The sequence below is a fragment of the Otolemur garnettii genome, unplaced genomic scaffold, assembly GCF_000181295.1.
Source record: "Otolemur garnettii isolate 467f Iridium unplaced genomic scaffold, OtoGar3 scaffold00141, whole genome shotgun sequence".
NCBI classification, from domain to species: Eukaryota; Metazoa; Chordata; class Mammalia; order Primates; family Galagidae; genus Otolemur; species Otolemur garnettii.
The window spans coordinates 892,445-915,316 of record NW_003852536.1 but is presented as its reverse complement, the minus strand read 5'-3'; the positions used below and the strand labels follow the sequence as shown (position 1 = coordinate 915,316).

At 34.3% G+C, this 22,872-nt stretch overlaps 1 protein-coding gene across 1 annotated transcript in view; it reads left to right on the top strand.

Moving 5' to 3' along the window:
• CDC42BPA (CDC42 binding protein kinase alpha) overlaps nt 1-22,872 on the top strand; it is a 227,016-nt gene that overhangs the window by 167,991 nt on the left and 36,153 nt on the right. The window contains exons 21-23 of the mRNA XM_023518564.1: nt 13,893-13,976; nt 18,665-18,770; nt 22,554-22,690. Of these exons, the coding sequence (XP_023374332.1) occupies nt 13,893-13,976; nt 18,665-18,770; nt 22,554-22,690 (327 nt within the window). The remainder of the gene's footprint in view (nt 1-13,892; nt 13,977-18,664; nt 18,771-22,553; nt 22,691-22,872) is intronic.

Sequence of the window (22,872 nt, the reverse complement as noted above, 5' to 3'; positions counted from 1 at the left end):
GGAGAGATTTCAGTTCAGCAAAAGGATGAAGCAATTTTGATGAGAAATGAGTATGAATATACAGACAAAGACCAGAATAAAGATGACTTTATCTTATGGCGTTTACAATTTAATAAGTCCCATATGTAATAATTATTAAAAGATTAACAGAAGGGAAAGATGATAACTTGTCAGAAAAACTAAGGAAGTGAAGGTTTTTAAGGAAGTGAATGATAAGTGGTGTCAGGTAGACTGGTCAGATAGGACCAACAGGAAATACTGATCGTATCAGCATCAAGGTGATGAAAGCATAGTCCAAATTATATTGAAGTGATTCAGGAGGTCAGGAAGTACAGGCAGTGATTGTGCACCATTTTCAGGAAGTCTGGCTGAGAAGGCTTGAATCCTGCCTTTACCACTTACCAGTTTTATGACTCAGATAATTTAATATGTTTTTTTCATCTTTAAAATGTAGATCATTGCTTGAGCACAGTGGCTCACACATTTAATCCTAGCACTCTGGGAAGCCAGCACAGGAGAATTGCTTGAGCTTGGAAGTTTGAGACCAATCTGGGCAAGAGCAAGACCCCATCTTTACTAAAAATAGAAAAATTAGCCAGGCATGGTGACTGGTACCTGCAGTCCCAGCTACTCAGTAGACTGAGCCAGGAGGATCACTTGAACTCAGGAGTTGGAGGTTGCTGTAAGCTAGCTGATGCCACAGTACTCTGGCCTGGGCAACAGAATGAGACTATCTGAAAAGAAAAAAAAAAATGGGGATCATAATATCTACCTTACAGAGTTTCTGTAAGAATTAAAAGGGTTTATGTATGTAAAACACTTCGGAAGTACCCATATATACTCAGACACAATATATTGTTAACTATTATGATTAGCAAGAAAGAGGAGAAAGGTTAAATGATAGGTTGAGGAAGGGTTCAGGGATGATTTTATTTATTATTTAGTTGTTTGGTACTGCGGACAAGAAGGGATGACAGAGATGCTTCCTATTACTCTTCCTAAGGAAAAGTTACTAGGTGTGGACCTGAGACTTTAGCCTCTGTATGGAAAATTTGTTTAGAAATCTAGAGGCCTTCTAATCCTGGATTCCTGTTGACTCTTTGGGACACAGTGTTCAAGTCACTTTCTACTCCAGTTTCCTCTGAAATAGTAGTTGCTATTTACCTATCTGCCAGAATTATTGTAACTGTAAAACTGGTAATACTGAGTGATGTTTTCTTATACTTTTCACTTTTTTCTTAAATTTTCTCTAACTCCTGTATACAAATTCCCCTCTCTCGCTCCTCCCTACGTCCCTCCAAGTTCTCCCACACACCTCGTGCATATCTCTGTGATAGGTTTTGTCACGTTGTTGCTGGCGTGATGTCTTCTCTCCTAGTCTGTGAATTGCCATGCTTTATTCACTTTTCAGTCCCTTGTAATGTCTGTATAGTACCTGACATATTGTAGACTCTCAATAAATGTTAGGTTGGATTGAATATAAGAAATTGCCTAAATAGACGTGGTTTTGATTTGTGAAGCTCTACCACTTGAGCATCACAAAGTTTCAGAAACTTGAAACTGTTTCGAAATAATTGTTACTTTTTTCTAATTACTTAATTCGTTAATGTCAGAAAGGTAAAAGTCCCTCCTTTAAGTCTAACATCTAATTAGAATAGACAGTATTGTTCAAATAACTGTGTTTTTGTTTTAATCCATCATTAATTCTGAAGTCATAATTTAACTTCTCGTTTAAAAGAATCATCCTTGAAAACAGTATAAATTGGGTAGGTACCTAATTAAATGTCTTATTAAATGCTTGCCAGCACTTAATGAGAATTATCTATATCCTTTGTGTTCTCATCTGCTTCCACTTGCTCCTGCCAACCTTTCCAGAAAAGAAATTATCCATCATTTGATGGAGTGTTATTCTCTGGGTCATACATGGGTCAATGAAAAATTTATCCTTAACCTTAGAACTAATCTGAGCAATTGTTTCTTTACTATTCTTTCCTGAAAACCTATGTATTTTCAACCTATCTGAAAATATGACCTTATATGTGTTTATAATCTTTGTCTGTTAGTACTCTAGTAGTCATTGAGAGTGTTATGTGTGTAAATATTTGTAACATGGAGTATTCTCCTTTCTCTGTTGAAGCGCTCTCCATCCTGTACTCCAGCTAGCAAAGGCAGACGTGTAAGAGACTATTGCACTGTGTGTACCCCTCCCGATGCCTTCTGTCCCCCTCTTACCCTTTTGCCTGTGGTTGCAGAACATGTTAATGTTTTTGTGATATATTATTACATTATTGCATGCTTTGTGCTGCTGCTCCTGCTGTCGCTCCTATGCTTTTATGTATTTTCGTTTGGTTTTTGTTTTTTTTGGCTTTGGCCGCAAAGCTTTAGGAATGTTCATAAAAATATCTGTAACCAAACTACTAAAATGATAAGATATCTTTTTCATCTTGATTGGAGGAAAAATAATCCTAAAGTTATGCTTTCTAAATTGACCAAATACGAAGTAAATGAGTTTCTAAATAATATGATATAAGCAAATATGTAAATATTCCTTACTGATTTTAATTATGTGGAAAGAAAACTTAATTCATGTTATACAAAATTTTTTTAAAGATTTGGGAAGAAATTACAGATGTTATTTGCTATAGTTTTATGTAATTCAGTACAGGGGAAATCTTGAGAGAGGTTTTTTTTAAAAAATATAGTTCCTAGGAATCTTCCTAAATATCTTACATGTATAGATTTGAGAAGATATTAATAATCCTTTGTATTTTAAGATGATTTGAGGAGATGCTAATAATAAATTCTTTGTTTTCTAAGATAATTCCAAGATTTAAAAAAATGTATACCAGTCTTTATATATGTATATTATTAATGAACTATAAACATCCTTTAGTGCTAATGCTAGCTTCTTTTTTCTTAGCCTCAAAACAGGTCTACCAGTTTTGTTAGAAGTGCTATAAGATATTGTTATTCCTAGAGTGGGGGGATCTATATCTGGAAAAGTCTCACATTTTTCTAAACAAGCCTTCATCTCAACACCAGTCATGTACATACATATATACACAATCCCCAGTTGAAAAGCAATAGGCTCACTGGTATTGTTTGTTGGGATTTTAACCTACTATGGCAAATAGTAACATTAGAAAGGGAAAATGAGGCTGGGTATGGTGACTCATGCCTATAATGCCAGCACTTTGGGAGGTTGAAGCGGGAGGATCACTTGAGCCCAGGACTTCAAGACCAGCCTGAGCAACATAGCAAGACCTGTCTTTATCAAAAAGAAAAGAGGCTCGGCACCTGTGGCTCAAGTGGCTAAGGCGCCAGCCACATACACCTAAGGTGGCGGGTTCGAATCCAGCCTGAGCCTGCCAAACAACAACGATCAGCTGCAACCAAAAAAAAGTAGCCAGGCATTGTGGTGGGTGCCTGTGGTCCCAGCTACTTGGGAGGCGGAGGCAGGAGACTCACTTGAGCCCTGGAGTTGGAGGTTGCTATGAGCTGTAATGCCATGGCACTCTACCCAGGGGGACAGCTTGAGGCTCTGTCTCATTAAAAAAAAAAAGAAAGAAAGAAAAGAAAAAAGAAAAAGAAAAACTAGCCACACATGGTGGCATAGATCTAGTTACTCAGGAATCTGAGATTAGAGAGTCACTTAGCCCAGGAGTTTGAGGCTGCAGTGAGCTGTGATTGTACACTGCATTCCAGCCTGAGCAACAGAGAGAAACCCTGATTCCAAAAACATTAAAGAAAAAAAAAAAGAACAGTCAGTGATAGATAACAAGTTTTTCATGTTTATTTGTCAGCTTCATGATCATGAGCCAGATGTTGTGGTGGGCACCTGTAGTCCCAGCCACTGAGGAGGCTAAGGCAATAGGATTGCTTTGAATCCAAGAGTTTGAGGTTGCTATGGCACTCTACCCAGGGCAACAGGGTGAGATTCGGTCTCAAAAAATATATATAAAATCACTTGAGAAGAAATTTCCATAAAGAGAAATATATTATTTGTAACTAGTAAGATCATACTTACTAGTCATAACCTTCAGTAATTATTTGTTTTAGAGTGATAAAATATTATATTTACTGTTTTCCAAATGATACAGTACCTTTGTAATCCTGTATTATAATTGTAAGCTCAGTTAGCGAAAATAATCATATCACCAGTGGTTTAAGGTTGTAAGTGTTCTGAATACAAAAGTATTAGATGACTTATCATTTGGTCTCCAAAATACTTCTAACTAAAGGAGAAAGAAAATTAATAAAAATCGAATTTTTTTTCAGTTGACTTTTATATTCAATAGAAAAAGCATGTTAAATGTAAACTATTTTTCAGTAGACTGTTTATAGTAGGTATATTTTTTAATCTTTTACGTAAAAACGTTTTTTTATGAGAATGTTGCTGCTTATACAAATCTATAATTATTTGAGGTAGGGGTAGAAAAGGCCCATTGATAAATATTCAAGATAAGAGGCTTTTTTATTACTGGGAAGACCATACATCATAATTTGAGGAATTCCTGATAAGGGGATCATCCAAAAATAGCCAGGTGCCTGGTCTTGGAAAGAAAAAAAGAAAATGCTTTCAGCTTTTATGTTTTACTTTAAAAATACGTTTGGGGATTATTTATTAGAAAAACCATAATCAATTCAGGGAGCGTTATGGACTTTTTGTATAACAGTGTTATATAGTGTGAACAGACAGTACTGCTAATATTCAACTTTTCTGCTTTCTTAAAATAGTAGAACATTAAGTAAAACTAATATTGGAGTATAATAGATGTTTTTAATTAATGCATATTCATCAGAATAACTGCTTAAAATGTGTTTACTTAGGAAAACAATTAGTTAACCAAAACATACCATTAAGTTTCATTTGTATAAAGATATTCCTTATTTATTTTTTCAGTGTATTGCCGTTTAGAAATAATGAGTGAATTGCTTACAATGATCAGTTAAGATTTGTTTCCTAGATTCTTCTTTGGACAGTATCAAAAATATACTATCCAATAAATATTGTCTATTTATTGCCTTTTACTATTTTTTCTTTTTTATTCTTTCTGTTATCAGAAATCTAATTATTGAATTAAAATATCTCTGCTGTTGATGTATTTCATCTATTAATCTTGCTGCTTTATTCCATTGATTGCTTATACTTAACACTATGTTTCAGCATGCAAAGAATGACACAAAAAATTTAACTTCCATGATTTAAGTATAATGTTAATAAAAACTGTCTTTGTTGTTAAGATTTTAAGGCACTTTGTATAAAAATAACTAGCAATATTATCAAAATGAATTTAGTCTATCTTCAAATCCTAATATGTAGTCATTGAATATTCTGAAAGTTTAATAGAATTAGTTGCTGCTTAGTAAATATAAGTGAATTAGTAATAGCTCATTGCTGTTATAAATGTATTAGTAAGCATTTAATTATAGTTAAAATTAATAACATCATAAAAAGCATAATCTGGTGGGTGATAATTAAAACTTTGATAAATATGCGATATTGTACTTATTGTCTGCTACTTTGGGGATGTTACAGTTCAACTTTTTAATATGCTCAGTTAATATCATCTACAAATATTCCATTATTTTCACTTACTTTTAATTTTTTTAAGAAAACTAATTTATCTAATCTCTGAAATTGATTTTTTTATTTTATGTTTATTATTGTTTCTGATTTATTGAGGGTACAAAGAATTAGGTTATAATGATTGCATGTGTTAAGTTCCTCTTATAATTGTTTCCCAACCCCATGCCATACACCATGACCCCCCACTCTATCTCTCTTCCCCTCTCCCCTCGTTCTCCTACTCCCACCTCCCCCACCTTGCATTAGATCATCTATTGCCTTCATATTAGAATTGAGTGCACTGGATTCTTGCTTCTACATTCTTGTGTTCCACCTCAATCCACAAAAGATGTAAAGTCTTCATCTTTTTTAATGGCTGAATAGTATTCCATTATTTACATATTCTATACCTTGTTAATCCATTCCTGGGTTGGTGGGCATTTAGGTTGTTTCCACATTTTTGGTGATTATAAATTGAGCTGCAATACAGTCTAGTGCAAATGTCCTTATGATAAAATGACTTTTTTTTCTAAGTAGATGCCCAGTAATGGGATTGCAGGATCAAATGGGAGGTCTATTTTGAGTTCTTTGAGGATTCTCCATACTTCTTTCCAAAAAGGTTGTATTAGTTTCCAGTTCCATCAGCAGTATAAAAGTGTTCCCTTCTCTTCACATCCACGCCAGCATCTGCAGCTTTGAGACTACATGATATGGGCCATTCTCACTGGGGTTAGGTGATATCCCAGGGTGGCTTTGATTTGCATTTCTCTGATAATTAGGGTCTATGAGCATTTTTTTCTATGTTTGTTAGCCATTCATCGATCTTCTTTACAGAAGGTTCTATTCACGTTTCTTACCCATTGATAAATGGAATTGTTGGCTTTTTGTGTGGATTAATTTGAGTTTTCTATAGATCCTAGTTATCAAGCTTTTGTCTGATGTATAACATGCAAATATCTTTTCCCATTCTGAAAGTTACTTGCTTTGGTGGTTGTTTCCTTTGCTGTATGCAAGCTTTTCAGTTTAATTAAGCCCCATTTGCTTATTTTTGTTGTTGTAATTGCCACGGAAGTCTTTTTCATAAAATCTTTCCCCAAGCCAATATCTTCAAGTGTTTTCCCCATACTTTCTTGGAGGATTTTTATTGTTTCGTGCCTTAGATTTAAGTCTTTTGATTTTTACTTTAATAGCATACAGCTCTAAAAAACTAGAATAGTCATTTTTATTCTAATTTTACAATTTGTTCTGGTATATCTTTTTAATTTAAATTTTTTTTTTACTTAGGAATAACTACCTTTAACCTCATTCAGCTAAGAAAATTGTTTTAAATTGTTTTCTTTCATTTTTATCAATAGCTAAAAATGAGGTCTGTTAGGAGAAAGGCTTATTAACAAAAACTATTGGTGGGACTACAAACTAATACAGAGGCTCTTTGGAAGTAAGTATGGAGAATCCTCAAAGAACTCAAAATAGACCTTCTTTTTCATCTTGTAATCCCTCTACTACACATCCCAGATGAGAAAAAATTATTTTATCATAAGGACATTTGCACTATATTGTTTGTTGCAGCCCAATTTATAGTCACCAAGATGTGGAAACAACCTAAGTGCCCATCAACCTAGGAATAGATTAATAAACTGTGGTATGTGTATACCATGGAATACTGTTCAGCCATACAAAAAGATGAAGACTTTATATCTTTTGAATTAGCCTGGATGGAGTTAAAACACATTCTTCTTAGTAAAGTATCACAAGAATGGAAAAGCAAGTGTCCAGTGTACTCAATACTAATATGAAGCCAGTAGATGAAGTAATGTACACCCATAAAAGAGAAAACCTCAATTATTCAAGCTGGGAGATGGAGGGGAAAAGGGGGGGGACAGTGGGATTGGTGTGCTCCCACCTACTGGGCACAACGTAAGGGTATATGGCACACCCCCTGGGTGCAGGACACAACTACAACAGGGACTTTACCTAACAAATGCAAACATTGTAATCTAATCATTTGTACTCTCATATTAATCTGAAATTTAAAATTAACAAAAATAGTATTTCTTTATAAGAGCCAAGAGGTGGGTATTAAAAACCTCAAGAGTTATTTGAGTCTTTAATTTGTGTAATCATAGATGAAACTGATAGTACATTTTTGCTTTCCCCAGTATCCACTATCATAATTTCACATTTTCATAGGGTCTTAAAATCATGCTGGTAAATGTTTTAACAGCCATCTCTGAAGGCAAGGGAAGCCCTGCTTTTTAGATTTGATGATTTCGTGACGTAAACCTCCGTTAGACCATGTACTGACAAAATGGCTTAAGGCAGCACATGGTAATTTACATGCAAAAAAGTATGAGACAGTGTGCTCACCTCTGTCAGCATGTGTTTACATGTTCATAAACAGGCCTGCTGGGAAATTACAGCCAGTGCTATTGGAAACAGCAAGTGTTTGCATTTCTCATTTCTAAAAAGTTTTTAAGTAATTGGACACAGAGTATACAAAGCCAATATATTAATATTAATTATTCAGTCCTGTTCACAACATGACCTTTCATACAGGAACTTCTCATTTTATTTTTTTCAGTCAAGCAAGAAGGCTAAAGGCTTTTTTGACAGATCAAAAACTTTTTTTTTTTTTAAGACAGTCTCACTATGTTGCAGTTGATAGAGTGCTATGGTGTCACAGCTCACAGCAACCTCAAACTCTTGGGTTTAAGCACTTCCCTTGCCTCAGCTTCCCAGGTAGCTGGGACTACAGGTACCTGCCCCAGTGCCTGGCTTTTTTTGGGTTGTAGTTGTCATTGTTGTTTGGCAAGCCTGGGCTGAGCTCAAACCTGCCAGCTCTGGTGCATGTGGCTGGTGCCCTAGCCACTGAGCTACAGGCGCCCAGCCAGATCAGAAACTTTTTAAATTTTCTTTAAATGGCCCCATTCTAATGGCTATTTTTCTTAAAATAGTGTACAAGTTATTTTGTTACACTAAAACTAAATGTGTAAACACCTATATCCACAAAGAAATTAACCCCCAAACAAAATTCACTATTAGGAAATGAAATGATATAACTCAGTCTCCATGATTATTAAATCACTTTGAGTGCCTCTGCTGTGGCGAAGCCTGTGGTATGACAAAGAGTGCTGAATTTGGAGTCAAGAGGTGAGATTCAGGCCTGACTCTCCAGTTTCACAAGGTATAATAGTTGTATGAAATTAGCCACATCACACATACAGAGCTGATACTCAGCTGTAAGCTTTAGTTCAGTAGTTCCAGTTTTTAAAATGTGGAAGTACTTTCCTAGCAGTTGATAAATAATTAGTGGCTCCAAGTCACTTAGATTCCCTCGCTGAGACCTTTTTTCTCACTTCTCCAAAATTCAGTAATTAAAGGTTTGTGTTGGCCTTGCTTTGTGGGTTGCTAGAGTGCCTGTGCATGCCCACCCCCCTGGGAGGTTGCAGTTGGGCACCTGTAAAGGTCTACGGTAGTGTCTCCAGCCTCCTGACCTGTCCCTCCCACGTTGAATGGAAGTTGACTGTTTTCTATGCATTTAATAACAATATATATTATAGGTGGGAAAATTGCCTTAAGTTGAGAAAATATCTCTAAGTTGTACCCTTAGAGATTGAAGCTGTGTGCCTAGAGTTCTGTCGAGATGAAAATAGACCTCAAAAGCAAATTTCTAGGGAAACCCTTTTTCCAGGTATTTCTATTCTCAATCATTTAACATTCAGCCCAGAATTCTAAAGAGATTTTGTTTACCCAGTTTTGAGTACAAGGTCCATTATTACTTTAATCATTGTTCTTGCTGTACACCATATTCAAAACAGGTTCTCTAGCTTCCTTTCCAAGTTGCCTTAATTATTCTTTCCTTTTAAAAACTCAATTTTAGTAATTCTGAAAATTACTAAACTGAAAAACAGTGTGCTTTGTAAGGTCTTTTATGCTAAAATTTAGCCCAGAGCACTTTTAATTTCCAAACATACTTGGCTTAAAAGGGTACAACTGGAATTAAGTGCTGGTATTTCTGCTGCTGCAGAATAAAAAGGAGATTTATGGTAGTGAGCAGCACAAAACTGACAGGTTAGTTTCTTTTACCTTCAATAAATGACTTGTAAGAGATGAAATTTGATTCTTGTCAAGGACAAAATTATCTGTAGAATATATCTCTATTAAGTATTTTGCATGTGTTTCACATATGTGACTTATTTTGTGGAAGATAAAAGTTCTATGTGGAATATAAATAGAGACCAGTGCTTCAGGTTAAAGGTCAACCGTGGAGATTGGGAAGGAGCCTTCGGTTCACCGCTGCTGTCTTAAGCCTTATGTGTATTGAAGCTCATTCTCTTGTGTGTTGACACATCCCTACAGGAATATGCAAGTTAAAGTTTGTCATCCTCCTTTCTTAAGAAATGTTGTCATGATCATGACTTACAGAAATTTATCGTGAGCTACACATTGTTTAAAAGTGATTTCTTGGGTTTTTGTTTTTCCTGACTTATTTTCCTAGACTGATCCCGTTGAGAACACATATGTACGGAACTCGAGCATCAAGTTTTACATCCAGTCAAGGTCCACATCTCCTTCCACATCTAGTGAAGCTGAGCCAGTTAAGGTGCCTCATTGGAGCAGCCTTGCTTTCTAACTTTTCACTTGTGTCAGGAAAGAGGGAATTGAGAAAAACAAGTGATATCTGTCTTCTCTTAGTCAGATGTATTTCATAATAGGTTACAAGTCTCTTGGAAATTACTACATTTAATTGATAATATAGATGGAAGTAGAAAACTAAGGTAGAAAATTGCCCCCAAATATTCAACCTGAAATACACTCTCTATATATGTAAAGGCAATCTTTAATTAGAGAACTGTGTAGAACAGAGGATAGAATTATGTGAATTTTGGACTTACATACAAACTTTGTAGGCATGTGGCAGTATGGGGGCTATTCTCAGAATTTAATTCTTCTAATAAATTTAATAAGCCACCATACAATGCATGCATGCATCGTAAGTAGAGCTAAAAAATGTCATTGCTGGCAGCTGCTAAAGCAGTAATTGACATTCAACTATGATAAGTCATGCCTTTTAATAGTATGAAAAACTATGTTGTGTTTACATTGAATATCAATCAATTGGTTCACTTTCTCAAGAGAGATCATTTCCTCCACAAGGTAGAATAGTATACCTCAGTTCATGCCATCTGCCACAAAGCGCAGTTCTATTTCTTTACTCAGCATCACAGGTCAGCCAGAGCTCTTTATTTTTCATATTTTAATCTCTAGAACTGTGTCTAACATTCTAGCAGAAGCAAATAGTTCAATATGAAAAGCTGTCTGAAGTGAAATAATGAGTTTTAGTCAGATTCTGACTTGTTTTTTCCAATCCTGTGGTAGACTCTTTCAGATGAGCTAAGTTAATGAGACCCTTGGGTTTCTTCATTATAATTGTCTTGATATTTTGGGTTTATATATTTTTATTTTAATGATTAAATATTTTAAGCATGTAGAGAATATGATAAATGCCCATGTAACTGTCACCTACAGATTTAACAGATAACAACATATTGCCTTGTTTTTTTTTTTCAGATTTTTATTCAAAAAAAAAATCTAAAAACATTTGGAACAGCCTCCCCTACACCATTCCCCTCTGTACTCTCCTGGATATATCTAACTATCCTAAAGCTGGCTCACATCTTTCCTTCCTTGGTTTACACGTTTATTTTATTTATATCCATAAATGGTATATAGGGTGTTTAAAATTTACACAAATGTTGCCTGTATCCTTCTGTAACTTTTTTCATTCAAAAGTATGCTTTTCAGGTTTATTCATACAGATATGTGTTCATTAAGTTCGTAATAACTGCTGCATAATGTTAAATTGTGTGAACAAACCACAGCTATCCATTCTCCTATGCTGGATATTTGTTTCTAATTTTTTGTTATTATAGTCAATGCTGAAGTGAACATCTTAGTGTGATCTACTTTTGCAAACATGCAGAGTTAGTTTAACGTATAAACTTAGAAGTAGAATTACTGAGTTATGTGATATATGTATTTTCAACTTTAACTAGATCCTGCTAAATTGTTTTTCACAGTGGTTGGACCAATTTTGACTCTCACCAGGAGTGTATGAGAGTTCTCCCTTTTCCCAACATCTTTGCCAGCCCTTGGTATTATCAGATACTAACTTTGGCCAGTTTGCCGGATGTGAAATGGCACTTTTGTTTTAACTTGCATTGCTAGTGTTATTGAGCATCTTTCCTATGTTTGTTGATGATGGATGATCTGCTTGTTCATGTCCCTTGTCCATTGTCCCGTTGAATTATTTTTCCTATTATTTAAGTGTTCTTTGTTCTTTATATATTCTGAATACTAATTCTTTGCTGGCTATATGCATTGCAAATTTTTTTTTCCCAGTCTGTGGCTTATTTTTGTATTATTGTTGGTATTAATTTTGTCTTGCAAAAGTTTTGATTTATCAGTCTTTTCCTTTATGACTTCTGCTTTTTGTGTCTTTTTAAGGCAATTCTTCCCTATGCAGCGATTAAACTCAAAGTTACTATTATGTATTATGTAATGGGAAATGGAGAGTTCTAACCTCTTTTTTCCATTTAAACAACTGACTCTCCTATATTTCCCCTGTTGATGGGTAATGCTGTCTCTGCTTTCTATGTTTGGGACTGCTTAGGGGTTCTCTATTCTCTTTCATTGTTCTTTTTGTTGTTCTTGTACTGACATGGAATTGTCTTAATGGCTATCGTTGTAAAATAATTCCTGATCCCTGGTATGGTGAGCCATCCCCACCTACCTTATTCTCCATCCATTTTTCTTAACCCTTTACTTTTTCATACTACGTTTAGGATTAGCATATCAAGTTCCTTGTAAGGCTTTTGATTGGAATTGCATTGAATTTATAGATTTATTTGAGGAGGATGTCATCTTCATGATATTGGGTATTTCCATCTATCACCATGGTATACATATTAGTTATTCTTTACATTCTTTGGTAAAGTTTTATCATTTTCAGTGTCCTCCATATTGCTTATTAAATTTGTTCCTAGGCACTTAAATCTTTTGTTGTAATGGTTAAGTAGGATCCTTTCAAAGTAAATTTTTCTTATTAGGCCTTGCCAGTCTTCATAAACTCTGTTGATCTTGTATCCAGCGCCTCTGTGACTCTTTTTAATTCTTTTAACTTCTCTTGGACTTCCCATGTAAATTCTAATGACAATTTTGTTACCTATTATTTTTATTAACTTTAATATAGATCTTCATTGTTCTTTTATCATTTAAATTTATCTTTTCAAATGTTAAATTGTAAATTGATTGTAAAATTTTTTCAATCTTTTTCAAATTAATAGTATTTAAATTAGAACTAGACTCACAAATAGAAAACACTGAGAAGCTCAACTGAATTTCATTTTAAGGCTATAATACATATAAAATATTTAATTTTAGAGGTGATAAAGTAAAAAAGGCAAAGTGAGATCATCTAGTTTTCTCTGAATACTTTATTCTTTAATCTTACATAAGGGCTACCTTTTTCCTCTTATTTTCTTGCTTGGCATCCTAAAAGGCAGTTATTCTTTATGTCTTCTCTTATATTTTGCTAATTAAGGAATGGCTCTTTTGGACCCCCAGTAATATCCAATAAAATCTCTAGTTCCTTTCATTTGAAGAAAAATCATACAATAATACCTCATGAAAGGATACTATATTTTATTTAATACATAGCTAACTAATAAATTGTTTTTAACTAAATTTGTATTAAGTTCAAAATTCCAAAAGATATTAAATAGTCTAACTCCTTTCTTTGGAAATTAATTTCTGCACAAAAAATCCACTAACCTCGATCTTTATATCTGTGCATTCAAATTCACAGAGCTGTATTAGTATATGAAATATATGTTCTATATTTGGAAGTTGAATAGTTAAAAGAATCTTCAATTTTTACTATAAATCTTAAAAACTCTTTCAGATACTTTTCAGAATTAATACAGAAAATTCAAGAGTGTGAAAATCAATATCCTCATTTTTATGTAGGCTACATGCTATGACTTTTTTTCTATAAATGTTCTTTTCCAAATTATTTATTTTTATTCAGTAAATTTACAAACTTAAATACTCAGTAAGTGAACAAGTGTTTCATTTATAGATTTGTAGGCAGAAATTTAAATTTTTAACGCTGAGAATTTTAGTTTTATTGAGTTTTTTTATTAGTAGAAGTTTTTGCCTTATTGTTTTGTTTGCTTTCATTTACTTTGGTATCTTTTGAGTTATATTTGAAATAGATAGAATGTTTCATGACATTTATTTCCTTTTTTGCCCCTGGGTTCAGATTGTAGACTCAACTCCACTTCCAGTTCACACACCAACTTTAAAGAAAAAGGGATGTCCTGGTTCAACTGGCTTTCCACCCAAGGTACTCAAGCTAGTTATAGTGTATTTTTTTTAAAAAGAGTGGATTTCTTCTGTTTTGTGTGTTAGATGTGATTTTTTGATGCTGTTTTCTTCAAAGTTTCAACATAAAAGCTTGGAAGGAAAGTAAATTCTATATGAATGGATGTAATCACCACTGAGAAAAATAGAAAGAGAAGTTTACAAATATTTTTCTTTCTAGTTTTCTTAAATTCTGCTAAGCACTACTCCTTACTCTATATTGAGCACTACTCTGTATTCTCTATTGAGATTAAGGGTGTAAACCTAGCATAAATGTATGCATCCTTGCATAAATTGAGATTAAGGACATAAACCACTGAGACAGAGAAATGTGGATTCTGTTTTTCCTGTTCTATTTCACATGAATATGACTAACATATTATTAAGACATATTGGTGGAACACAGAGATTAAGTTCTTATCTACAGTTTCCTGTCAAAGAATTTCAGAAACTGGAAAACTGAAAAGAGCTGCTTCTCCAGAACATAATCCTTGAGTCATCCACAGAATGAGAAAGGTCAATGGATCTGAAAAGCAGATAAAGTATGCAAAAAATGTTTAAAAAAGGAAAAACTAATTAACTTGTGCCCAGATAAAGCAAAGTTTTGAGGTCAGATAGAACTTGAATTTAAAACAAATACAATAAAATCCTTGAAGAAACAAGAAGAATGTAGGTAACCTGGTGTAGGATAAGGCAGTTGTGAAGAAAAATAAATTGGGAATACTTGATATGAAAATATAATTACTGAAATAATAAATGGCTTTAATAGTAGAATAAGCAGATGGATTTATTGCAGAGCAGAAAAATAGCGGGAAGAAGATAAGATGGAAAATATGACAGTTGAGATATATGGCAGAGATAGTGTTAATATCTGTATAGAGGACTTTCAAAAGAAAAGAAAATAGTAGGGAAATATTTAAAGAAAAATAACTTAAAATTTTCCCAAATTAAAGACAAAAAGCCTCATTCTAGAGAAGATATCCTTAGGTGTTAATGAGAATAGATAAGAAAAACTCAAACCCAAAAACCTTAGAGTAAAATATAAGCCTATCATAGATCAAGAGAAAATCCAAATAGCTTTCGAAGAGAAAGAGAAAATTATTTGTATAGAAGAACAAAGATCAAATTGATTTCAAGCTTCTCAACAGCAATATTATATGTAAGAAAACAATTGAGAAATATGTTTGAAGTGTTAAATCTAATTTGAACCCAGGTGTACTTAAATAGAAGAGCAAGTTTAAAATATTCTCAAATATATAAAAACTTAGAAGTTTTACTGTACCTTTGAAAATACTCAGGAAGTTTTTTATCAAGAAGAGACATAAAGCCAAGAGGGCAGTAGGAGAGATTTGAGGAAACTAGTGTGAATAGGTACCTTAGAAGACTTAACTGTGGTATATAAAAGCAATGATTCTTCATTCTGCAAATACCAAAGGAAAAGGAAATGTATATTCACAACAGTCCAGAACTAATCTAAATAAAAAGACAATGGAAGTGGATACAAGGATAGGAAAGGTGAATATGTTAATGTATTTGTCCTGTCTTGGGAGAAAGTATAGAGACAGTACAGCCTGGTGGTAAATTCCTAGCCAGACTTACCTAAATTGGAATGGAATTCCAGATTCACAACATACTGTGTAAGATTGAAAAAGTTACTTATCTTTTCTTTATTTCTATTTTCTTATCAAAAAATGAGGATAATTGGCTCAGCACCCGTAGCACACTTGTTACGGTGCTGGTCACATTCACCGAAGGTGGCAGGTTCGAACTTGGCCCAGACCAGCTCAACAACAATGAGTCCAGGTCTATAGAAAAGGGTACAGTTTCTGAAAGACCTCCTTGATGATGTGTTTGACCATGCGATAAATAGAATCAAGGAGATTTTACAGTGTTTTTGGAGAGTCTGAGATGATTTAGTGATAGGGACACAGAAAAGTAAACGGGGTACTATTAATTTTATAAAAATAAAATTGTAAAAAAAAAGTGTACTTATTAGTGGTTAATGATTTTAAAAAGTCATAACTTAAATATTAAAAACAAAATTATGCTATCATAATATTGGGAAAATGAAGGGAAGAGGAGGGAATAAGTATAAAGGTGTTAATTCTCTGCCCTAACAGCAAGTGAACAGATAATGTCTCAGATCAAAACATAACAACATAGGCTTATTCCTGTAATTCAGCTAGCACCTACCAGTTGGGTGATTGGTCACCTAAAGTTACCTCTCTTCCTGTTTTATTTTTTAATCTATCATTCCCAGAGTTGTAACATCCTAATACATGTCTGAGAGAAAGTATTATATAATCAGTATATGTTTTCAAGCAATTTATCAAACATTGTGAAGAATTACTCTTAAATTTGTCATAGTCACAGTTTTATTGCTGCTGTTTCAGATGTATCTTGTTCTCCTTTATGAGGTAAAAAATATATGAAGTTGCTTTGAGCAGTTGATTAATTTTTCTTCCAATTGTAATATAAGCCTCTAGAACCAGTTAGTCAACTAACTTTATATCTTTTGCATTACTGTATTTTGAATAATTAAAAAGTTAGCACTGGAAAATTTACTCTTAATAGTTTCTCAAAAATTAAAAATAGTATACAGAGACAGAGAAAATGTGTGATTTTTAACAAGTTCCTTCCTCTGTATAAGGAAATGATCCTCTCTCTCCCCAAGGGTATCATTTCCATCAAATGAGATGATGTGCGTAAAGTCCTGTAGAAGGTCTGCGTGTGTAAAGTCCTGTAGGAGGTCTGTACCTTGGTTGATGCTCAGGAGCTACCAGAGCAATTACAGAATAAGAAGTTACTGTTCTACTTATAGTCAAATCCCAGTGCTGCTTTGAAACTAACCAAAGATCCTGAGGAACTTTTAGAATAGAAGTTTGAGGTTGGACTTCTCTAAATTAAAGGATCTTACCCCATTCCCTAACTATGCAGGTAGTCAGATCATTCTGTGTGGGAAGCTAATCTGCTTCTCTTGGTTTTGTTAATAACTTCTTTTGTGGTATATGAATCACCTATCCCAATTGAGAACAGAATTTATTTTGAAACTTCAGAAATTTCCTTTAGTTTTCTGTTAATATAGAGAAGGTGCCAAAAGAAGTATACATTTTAAGAAAGAAAAAATATATATTAAAATGGTAATATTCAACATATACTGATAACAAAAGATGAATATAAGTCATCTTTTTGTTGTTGAATCTCTCTTGTAATTGCAGAAGTCAAATGTGACTTGAGTATTACAATTTTAATACATTTTTTCCTTTCTTAAAATGTGTGTACATTTTTGGGACACCCTGTGTATTAGTCTCAACTGAAATAAATACTACTTCATAACTATTTTAATTAGTATTTGCATTTTATTGGATTATGGAATAGAGTTCTTACTAGTTCAAATCAATCCCACACACAAAAGTAAAATAATTAGCCAAACTTGTTTTTATAAGGAAATAGGACCAGGTGCAGAGGTTCACACCTGTTATCCTAGCACTTTGGGAAGCCAAGTTGGGAGGATCATTTGAGCTCAGGAATTTGACACTAACCTGAACAACATAGCTAGAACTCAATCTCTTAAAAAAAAAAAAAATAGTAAAATTAGCTAGGTGTGGTAGCATGCTTCTGTAGTCCCAGTTACTTGGCAGGGTGAGGCGGGAGAAACACCTGAGCCCAGTTGTTTGAGGATGCAGTGAGCCTTGATGATACTACGGCAGTCTTCCCCCAGCAAAGAGTGAGACCATCTTGAAAAAAGAAAAAAAAAGGAAAACCTTTTTTGAATATTTACTTTGTGCTGGGCACTGTTTGAAAGGCTGTGTTTATTTTAATGTTTATTTAACCACCCCATGAAGTAGATACTATTATTGATCTTGTTTTATACCTGAGGAAAGTGGAAGATAGGAATTAAGTAATTTGTTCTAAAGTTCACACAGCAGAATGAAGCAATGATTATTTATTATAATTCATTTATTGTTAAAACATGCTTACGAGTTAATTTAAAGAGGAAAGAAGTATTCTAGAGAGATTAAAGTCTACATAGGTTTACCATCATGTAAATCAGACAAGACTTCGAGAACTTCACTGGGTTTTTAGTAAGAAATTTGAGGCTGCCATCTGTTTCTTATGTGTGCATTTTTATCTGCTCAAGCATAATACTGCCTTCTTCCATGGAAGGAAGGAGATTTGTGAAATATATTATTTGTTCTTGGGCCCAGAAAATACATGATTTATGGTCTTAGAAATAAGAATTTTAAATTACCTTTTGTTCTTCCTAAGAAGATACAAAGCATATTAAAATTCTCTATTTGTATAGGTATACATATACAATATATATGCAAAGTTTCACTTAATTTTTTGCTGAAGAAAAATTTGGAGAATTTTTAAAAATCCTGAAGCCAAGATTTGTAAACTAAAAATAAGCTACAGTTTATCTTATATTCTTTCCAAATAGCATTTAGGAGCAATTTATTATCATTTAACTTCTTATATTATGTCAGTTTATTCCAGCTCAATATTACCTAAAAATATTTAAAGAGCATAATCTATAAGATGTGATGAGAAATTGAAAGAATTCACTAAACTTTATTTAAAAACATTCTAGAAGATAGTGTGAGGTATAGGGGCTCATGGAAATCATTGGAATAATCCATGTGTATGCTTTATCAATTTGTTTTGCAGCGCAAGACTCACCAGTTTTTCGTAAAATCTTTTACTACTCCTGCAAAATGTCATCAGTGTACCTCTTTGATGGTGGGTTTGATGAGACAGGGCTGTTCGTGTGAAGGTAAGAACAAAATGGAAAGAAAATGTAACTGAAGAATCCTAACATTTACTATCAAAATTGTAATCAAATAACTTTATTCTCTTTAAAAGGCACATAAATGTTTGTTCATTTGTTTGCTTAATAATTTGCTTTTATTTGTATAAGAGAATTAAAAACAATAAACTAAGCACATGGAATGTTAGAGAAACTAGACAGAGAGGTGTTCCCTAGAAACATTTTTTAGGAGAGATACATTTAAACGTTTTAGTCATCTTTGTTTCATTACTCAGATGCATTTGTTATCAAAAAAAAATCTGTTAACCTATATGATGGAAGTTATCCTTGAATCTATTAATTTTAACTTTTCTTAATATATTAGAAAAAATTTTAAAAAGTAGGTAGTGTGGGCAGCACCCGTAGCTCCATTGGTGGGGCGCTGGCCACATGCACCAAGGCTGGTGGGTTGGAACCCAGCCCAGGTCAGCTAAAACAACAATGACAACTATAACCAAAAAATAGCCCGGCAGTGGAGTGGGCACCTGTAGTCCCAGCTACTTGGGAGGCTGAGGCAAGAGAATCACTTAAGCCCAAGAGTTTTTGAGGTTGTTAGGAGCTGTGACATCACAGCACTCTATCCAGGATGACAACTTGAGACTCTGTCTCAAAAAAAAAAAGTAGGCAGTGTGGTAACTTGTAAGAAATATTAAATGTCTACCCATTCTTTGATATTTAGGAATGCCTCTCTGAGCTTCTAGGCACTGGAATATAGTAGTAGAATAGGGGAAAGACAAAGATCCTGCCCTTATGGAGGTCATATTCTGAGAGTTGAGGGAGAAGGGGGTCATTTGAACAGAAAACAAAGTATGTATATTTGTTTTGTCACCTCTTCATTTTTCCTAGGACCTCTAAAATGGAAATGGAAATAATGATAGATGTTATTAATTTGTTAGTTTTTGGGAAATGTACTTTTTTAAAAATCAAATGATACTTATTACTGCCATATCACTTTATATATGATTTGCTGGTTTATCTTGTTCAAAAGACAAGAAGATACTTGCTAATTCAGATTCTAATACTGGTTTCCATTCCCAGTACTGCTCTTCCACTCCTAGGGTTGAAAGGGACTTGAAGGAATGCAGTCAGTCCCTATCAGATACATTTGTCCCCTTTATAATATACCCTAGCTAGGATGTCTTGGCTACTTAGAGTTAAGGGGATAATTAATAGCACCTTAAGGCAGTGCACTTTATGTTTGGTTAGTTCACAACTAAAGTGAAAGAACCAAGTTACATTATTTTAACTAGTCTATTAGTAAGTGGACTTAGAGCCAAAGAAAATGTTCAAGGTTAAAAAGTAGAAATTTGAGATTTGTTAATATATTAAGTCATAAATATGAGCAGCACTACCCAGGAAGCACATGTAGATTGAAGAGAGAGCAAGATGACAAGGCTTAAGGGAAGGCAGAAGGAAAAGATAACCAAAAAATGTGTGACGGAATCACCCATCTCAACAACCAGGAAGGTCTGACTGAAGCCAAAGGAGAAATCGTTAGTTTTCAAGTTTCATCTCATTTGAAAAATCTGTTTATCAGAAAGAACCCCAGGCAGCTCTCTCACTTTTGGTCCTTTGTTATTTTTTATGCATCACAATTATTGCCAATTTCATAGTAGGAATTTTGGAGATCTCCCCCAGACTCTCTGCCTTCTAGATTCTTCTTCTTTTTTTTTTTTTTTAATTAATGAGACAGAGTCTTGCTATGTTGCCCTTGGTAGAGTGCACTGGTGTCACAGCTCACAGCAACCTCAATCTCTTGGGCTTAAGCAATTCTCTTACCTTAGCCTCCCAAGTAGCTGGGACTACAGGCACCCACCACAACACCCAGCTTTTTTTATTTTTGTTCCAGTTGTCGTCGTTTTAGCTGGCCGGGCTGGGTTCAAACCCTCCAGCCTTGGTGTATGTGGCCAGCACCCTACCCACTGAGCTATGGCTACTGCCCCTTCTAGAGTCTTATGCCAAAAAACCATTCCTATCTTTTCTTCAGGTCCTTTGAAGCCTGTCTTAGGAAACTGTTGAGACATACAGGGGACCCAGCATTTGACTGGCAGGCTTTTGTAAATTTATAATAATATGGTTACAGCTTCTAAAGATTGCTGTCATTTTTATTTCTTTCTGATTGATTAGAATGAGATCCAGTATAGGATACTTATTTTGTTATTTCCACTGTCCTTTGAAGAGATGTTTGCCTGTTATTAAAGCAAATAACTTGTTAAATAATCCACTTAAAAGTAAATCAGAAAATAAATGAATTGAGACATTGGGTAGTTTTAAACAGTTAATACTAGGCCATCTCATCTTTGTTTTGGCTTCATAATACACAACAGTAACATCCGTTTCCCCTGAGTGTGTATATTTCTACATTAATATCATCTTAGTTCCTCTCTTGTTTGTTCCTCAGCGTTCTGTAGGATCCACCTTTAGAGCAGGAGTTGTTTACATGGATAATCTTAGTCTATAACCTGTCCCAACAAGCTTGTTTATCTTAAATTTATTTTCACTTTTAATTCTCACCCAACCAAGTCTCAGTAAAACTTGAAAGTTTATTTTTATTAATCGTCTTGTCTTAGAATCTCAGGTTCACCATGTAAGTGTCAAATACAGATATCATGGCAATAAGTATTGTTAGTAGTTAGGTACGCAAGTCTAAACCAGACTGCCGGGGTTTGAATTCCAGTCTTGCCTCTTATGGGTGCTGTGACCCTATGCTAGTCGTATGTAACAAAGGGAGAGTAACTGTCCATCTTATAGATTGCTGGAGGAAATTTAAAAACAATTAATAGAGTTCTTTATTATTATCTTAATAGTAGTTTAATTATACATAATAACATTAATAATTCCTAAAATTTACCCATAATTTGCATCTTTTTAATCATTGAAAATTCCATTTTTAGCTTGGCACCTGTAGCTCAAGTGGCTAAGGTGCCAGCCACAAACACCTAAGGTGGCAGGTTCGAATCCAGCCCAGGCCTGCCAAAACAATAATGACGGCTGCAACCAAAAAATAGCCAGGCGTTGTGGCAGGCACCTGTGGTCCCAGCTACTTGGGAGGCTGAGGCAGGAGACTCGCTTGAGCCCAGGAGTTGGAGGTTGCTGTCAACTGTGATGCCATGACACTCTATCCCAGGGGATAGCTTGAGGCCCTGTCTCAAAAAATAAATAAATAAAATAAAATTTCATTTTCAAGAAGAATTGGTAGAGTTTATCAAATTTAGCAAAGATTTTAGGTAGCTTAATGTCCATTACTGACCCTTGCAGTAGCAATTTCAGGGCTGATACCAAGTTGCAGTGGAAGAAAGAGCTGGAAAGAACTTCAGAAACCACTTTCTGGGCGGCCCCGGTGGCTCAAAGGAGTAGGGCACCAACCCCATATACCGGAGGTGGCAGGGTCAAACCCAGCCCCAGCCAAAAACTGCAAAAAAAAAAAAAAAAGAAACCACTTTCTTAGAAATTCTAAGTTTAAGTCAGTCCTCTTATTCACAAAGTCATGTTTTTTCTGTCTGATTGCTTCTTCTTTAGATCACTAGTGTTGACCCAGAATAATAGCATTACATGTAATAAAAAAGTTACTATTATCATTGAAATTCTTATTGATTAAACAATTGAATAAGCTCCCTGAATAACGAAATGATTATTTAAAATAAGATCAAAGATTTCATATAACAACACATTGCATGCAGTGAGTTCTCAGTGAATTTTCTTTTGCTAAAATGAATTTTTACCAAACATTTCTTTTTTTCTCTCCATAAGTCTGTGGATTCTCATGTCATATAACTTGTGTAAACAAAGCTCCAACTGCTTGTCCAGTTCCTCCTGAACAGACAAAAGGTCCTCTGGGTATAGATCCACAGAAAGGAATAGGAACAGCATATGAAGGTCATGTCCGAGTAAGTATGACTAAATTACGTTTAGATTAATCTCTTCAGGTTTATTAATGAATTAAAATGCAGTCACCTTGAAAACATGTCACTTCGTAAAAAATTAAATGAATAAAATTCATCTAATAACTTTATTTCATCTAGAGTAATGATTTGAAAGCAAAAACCTGTTACTTGGAAATTCTAAAATG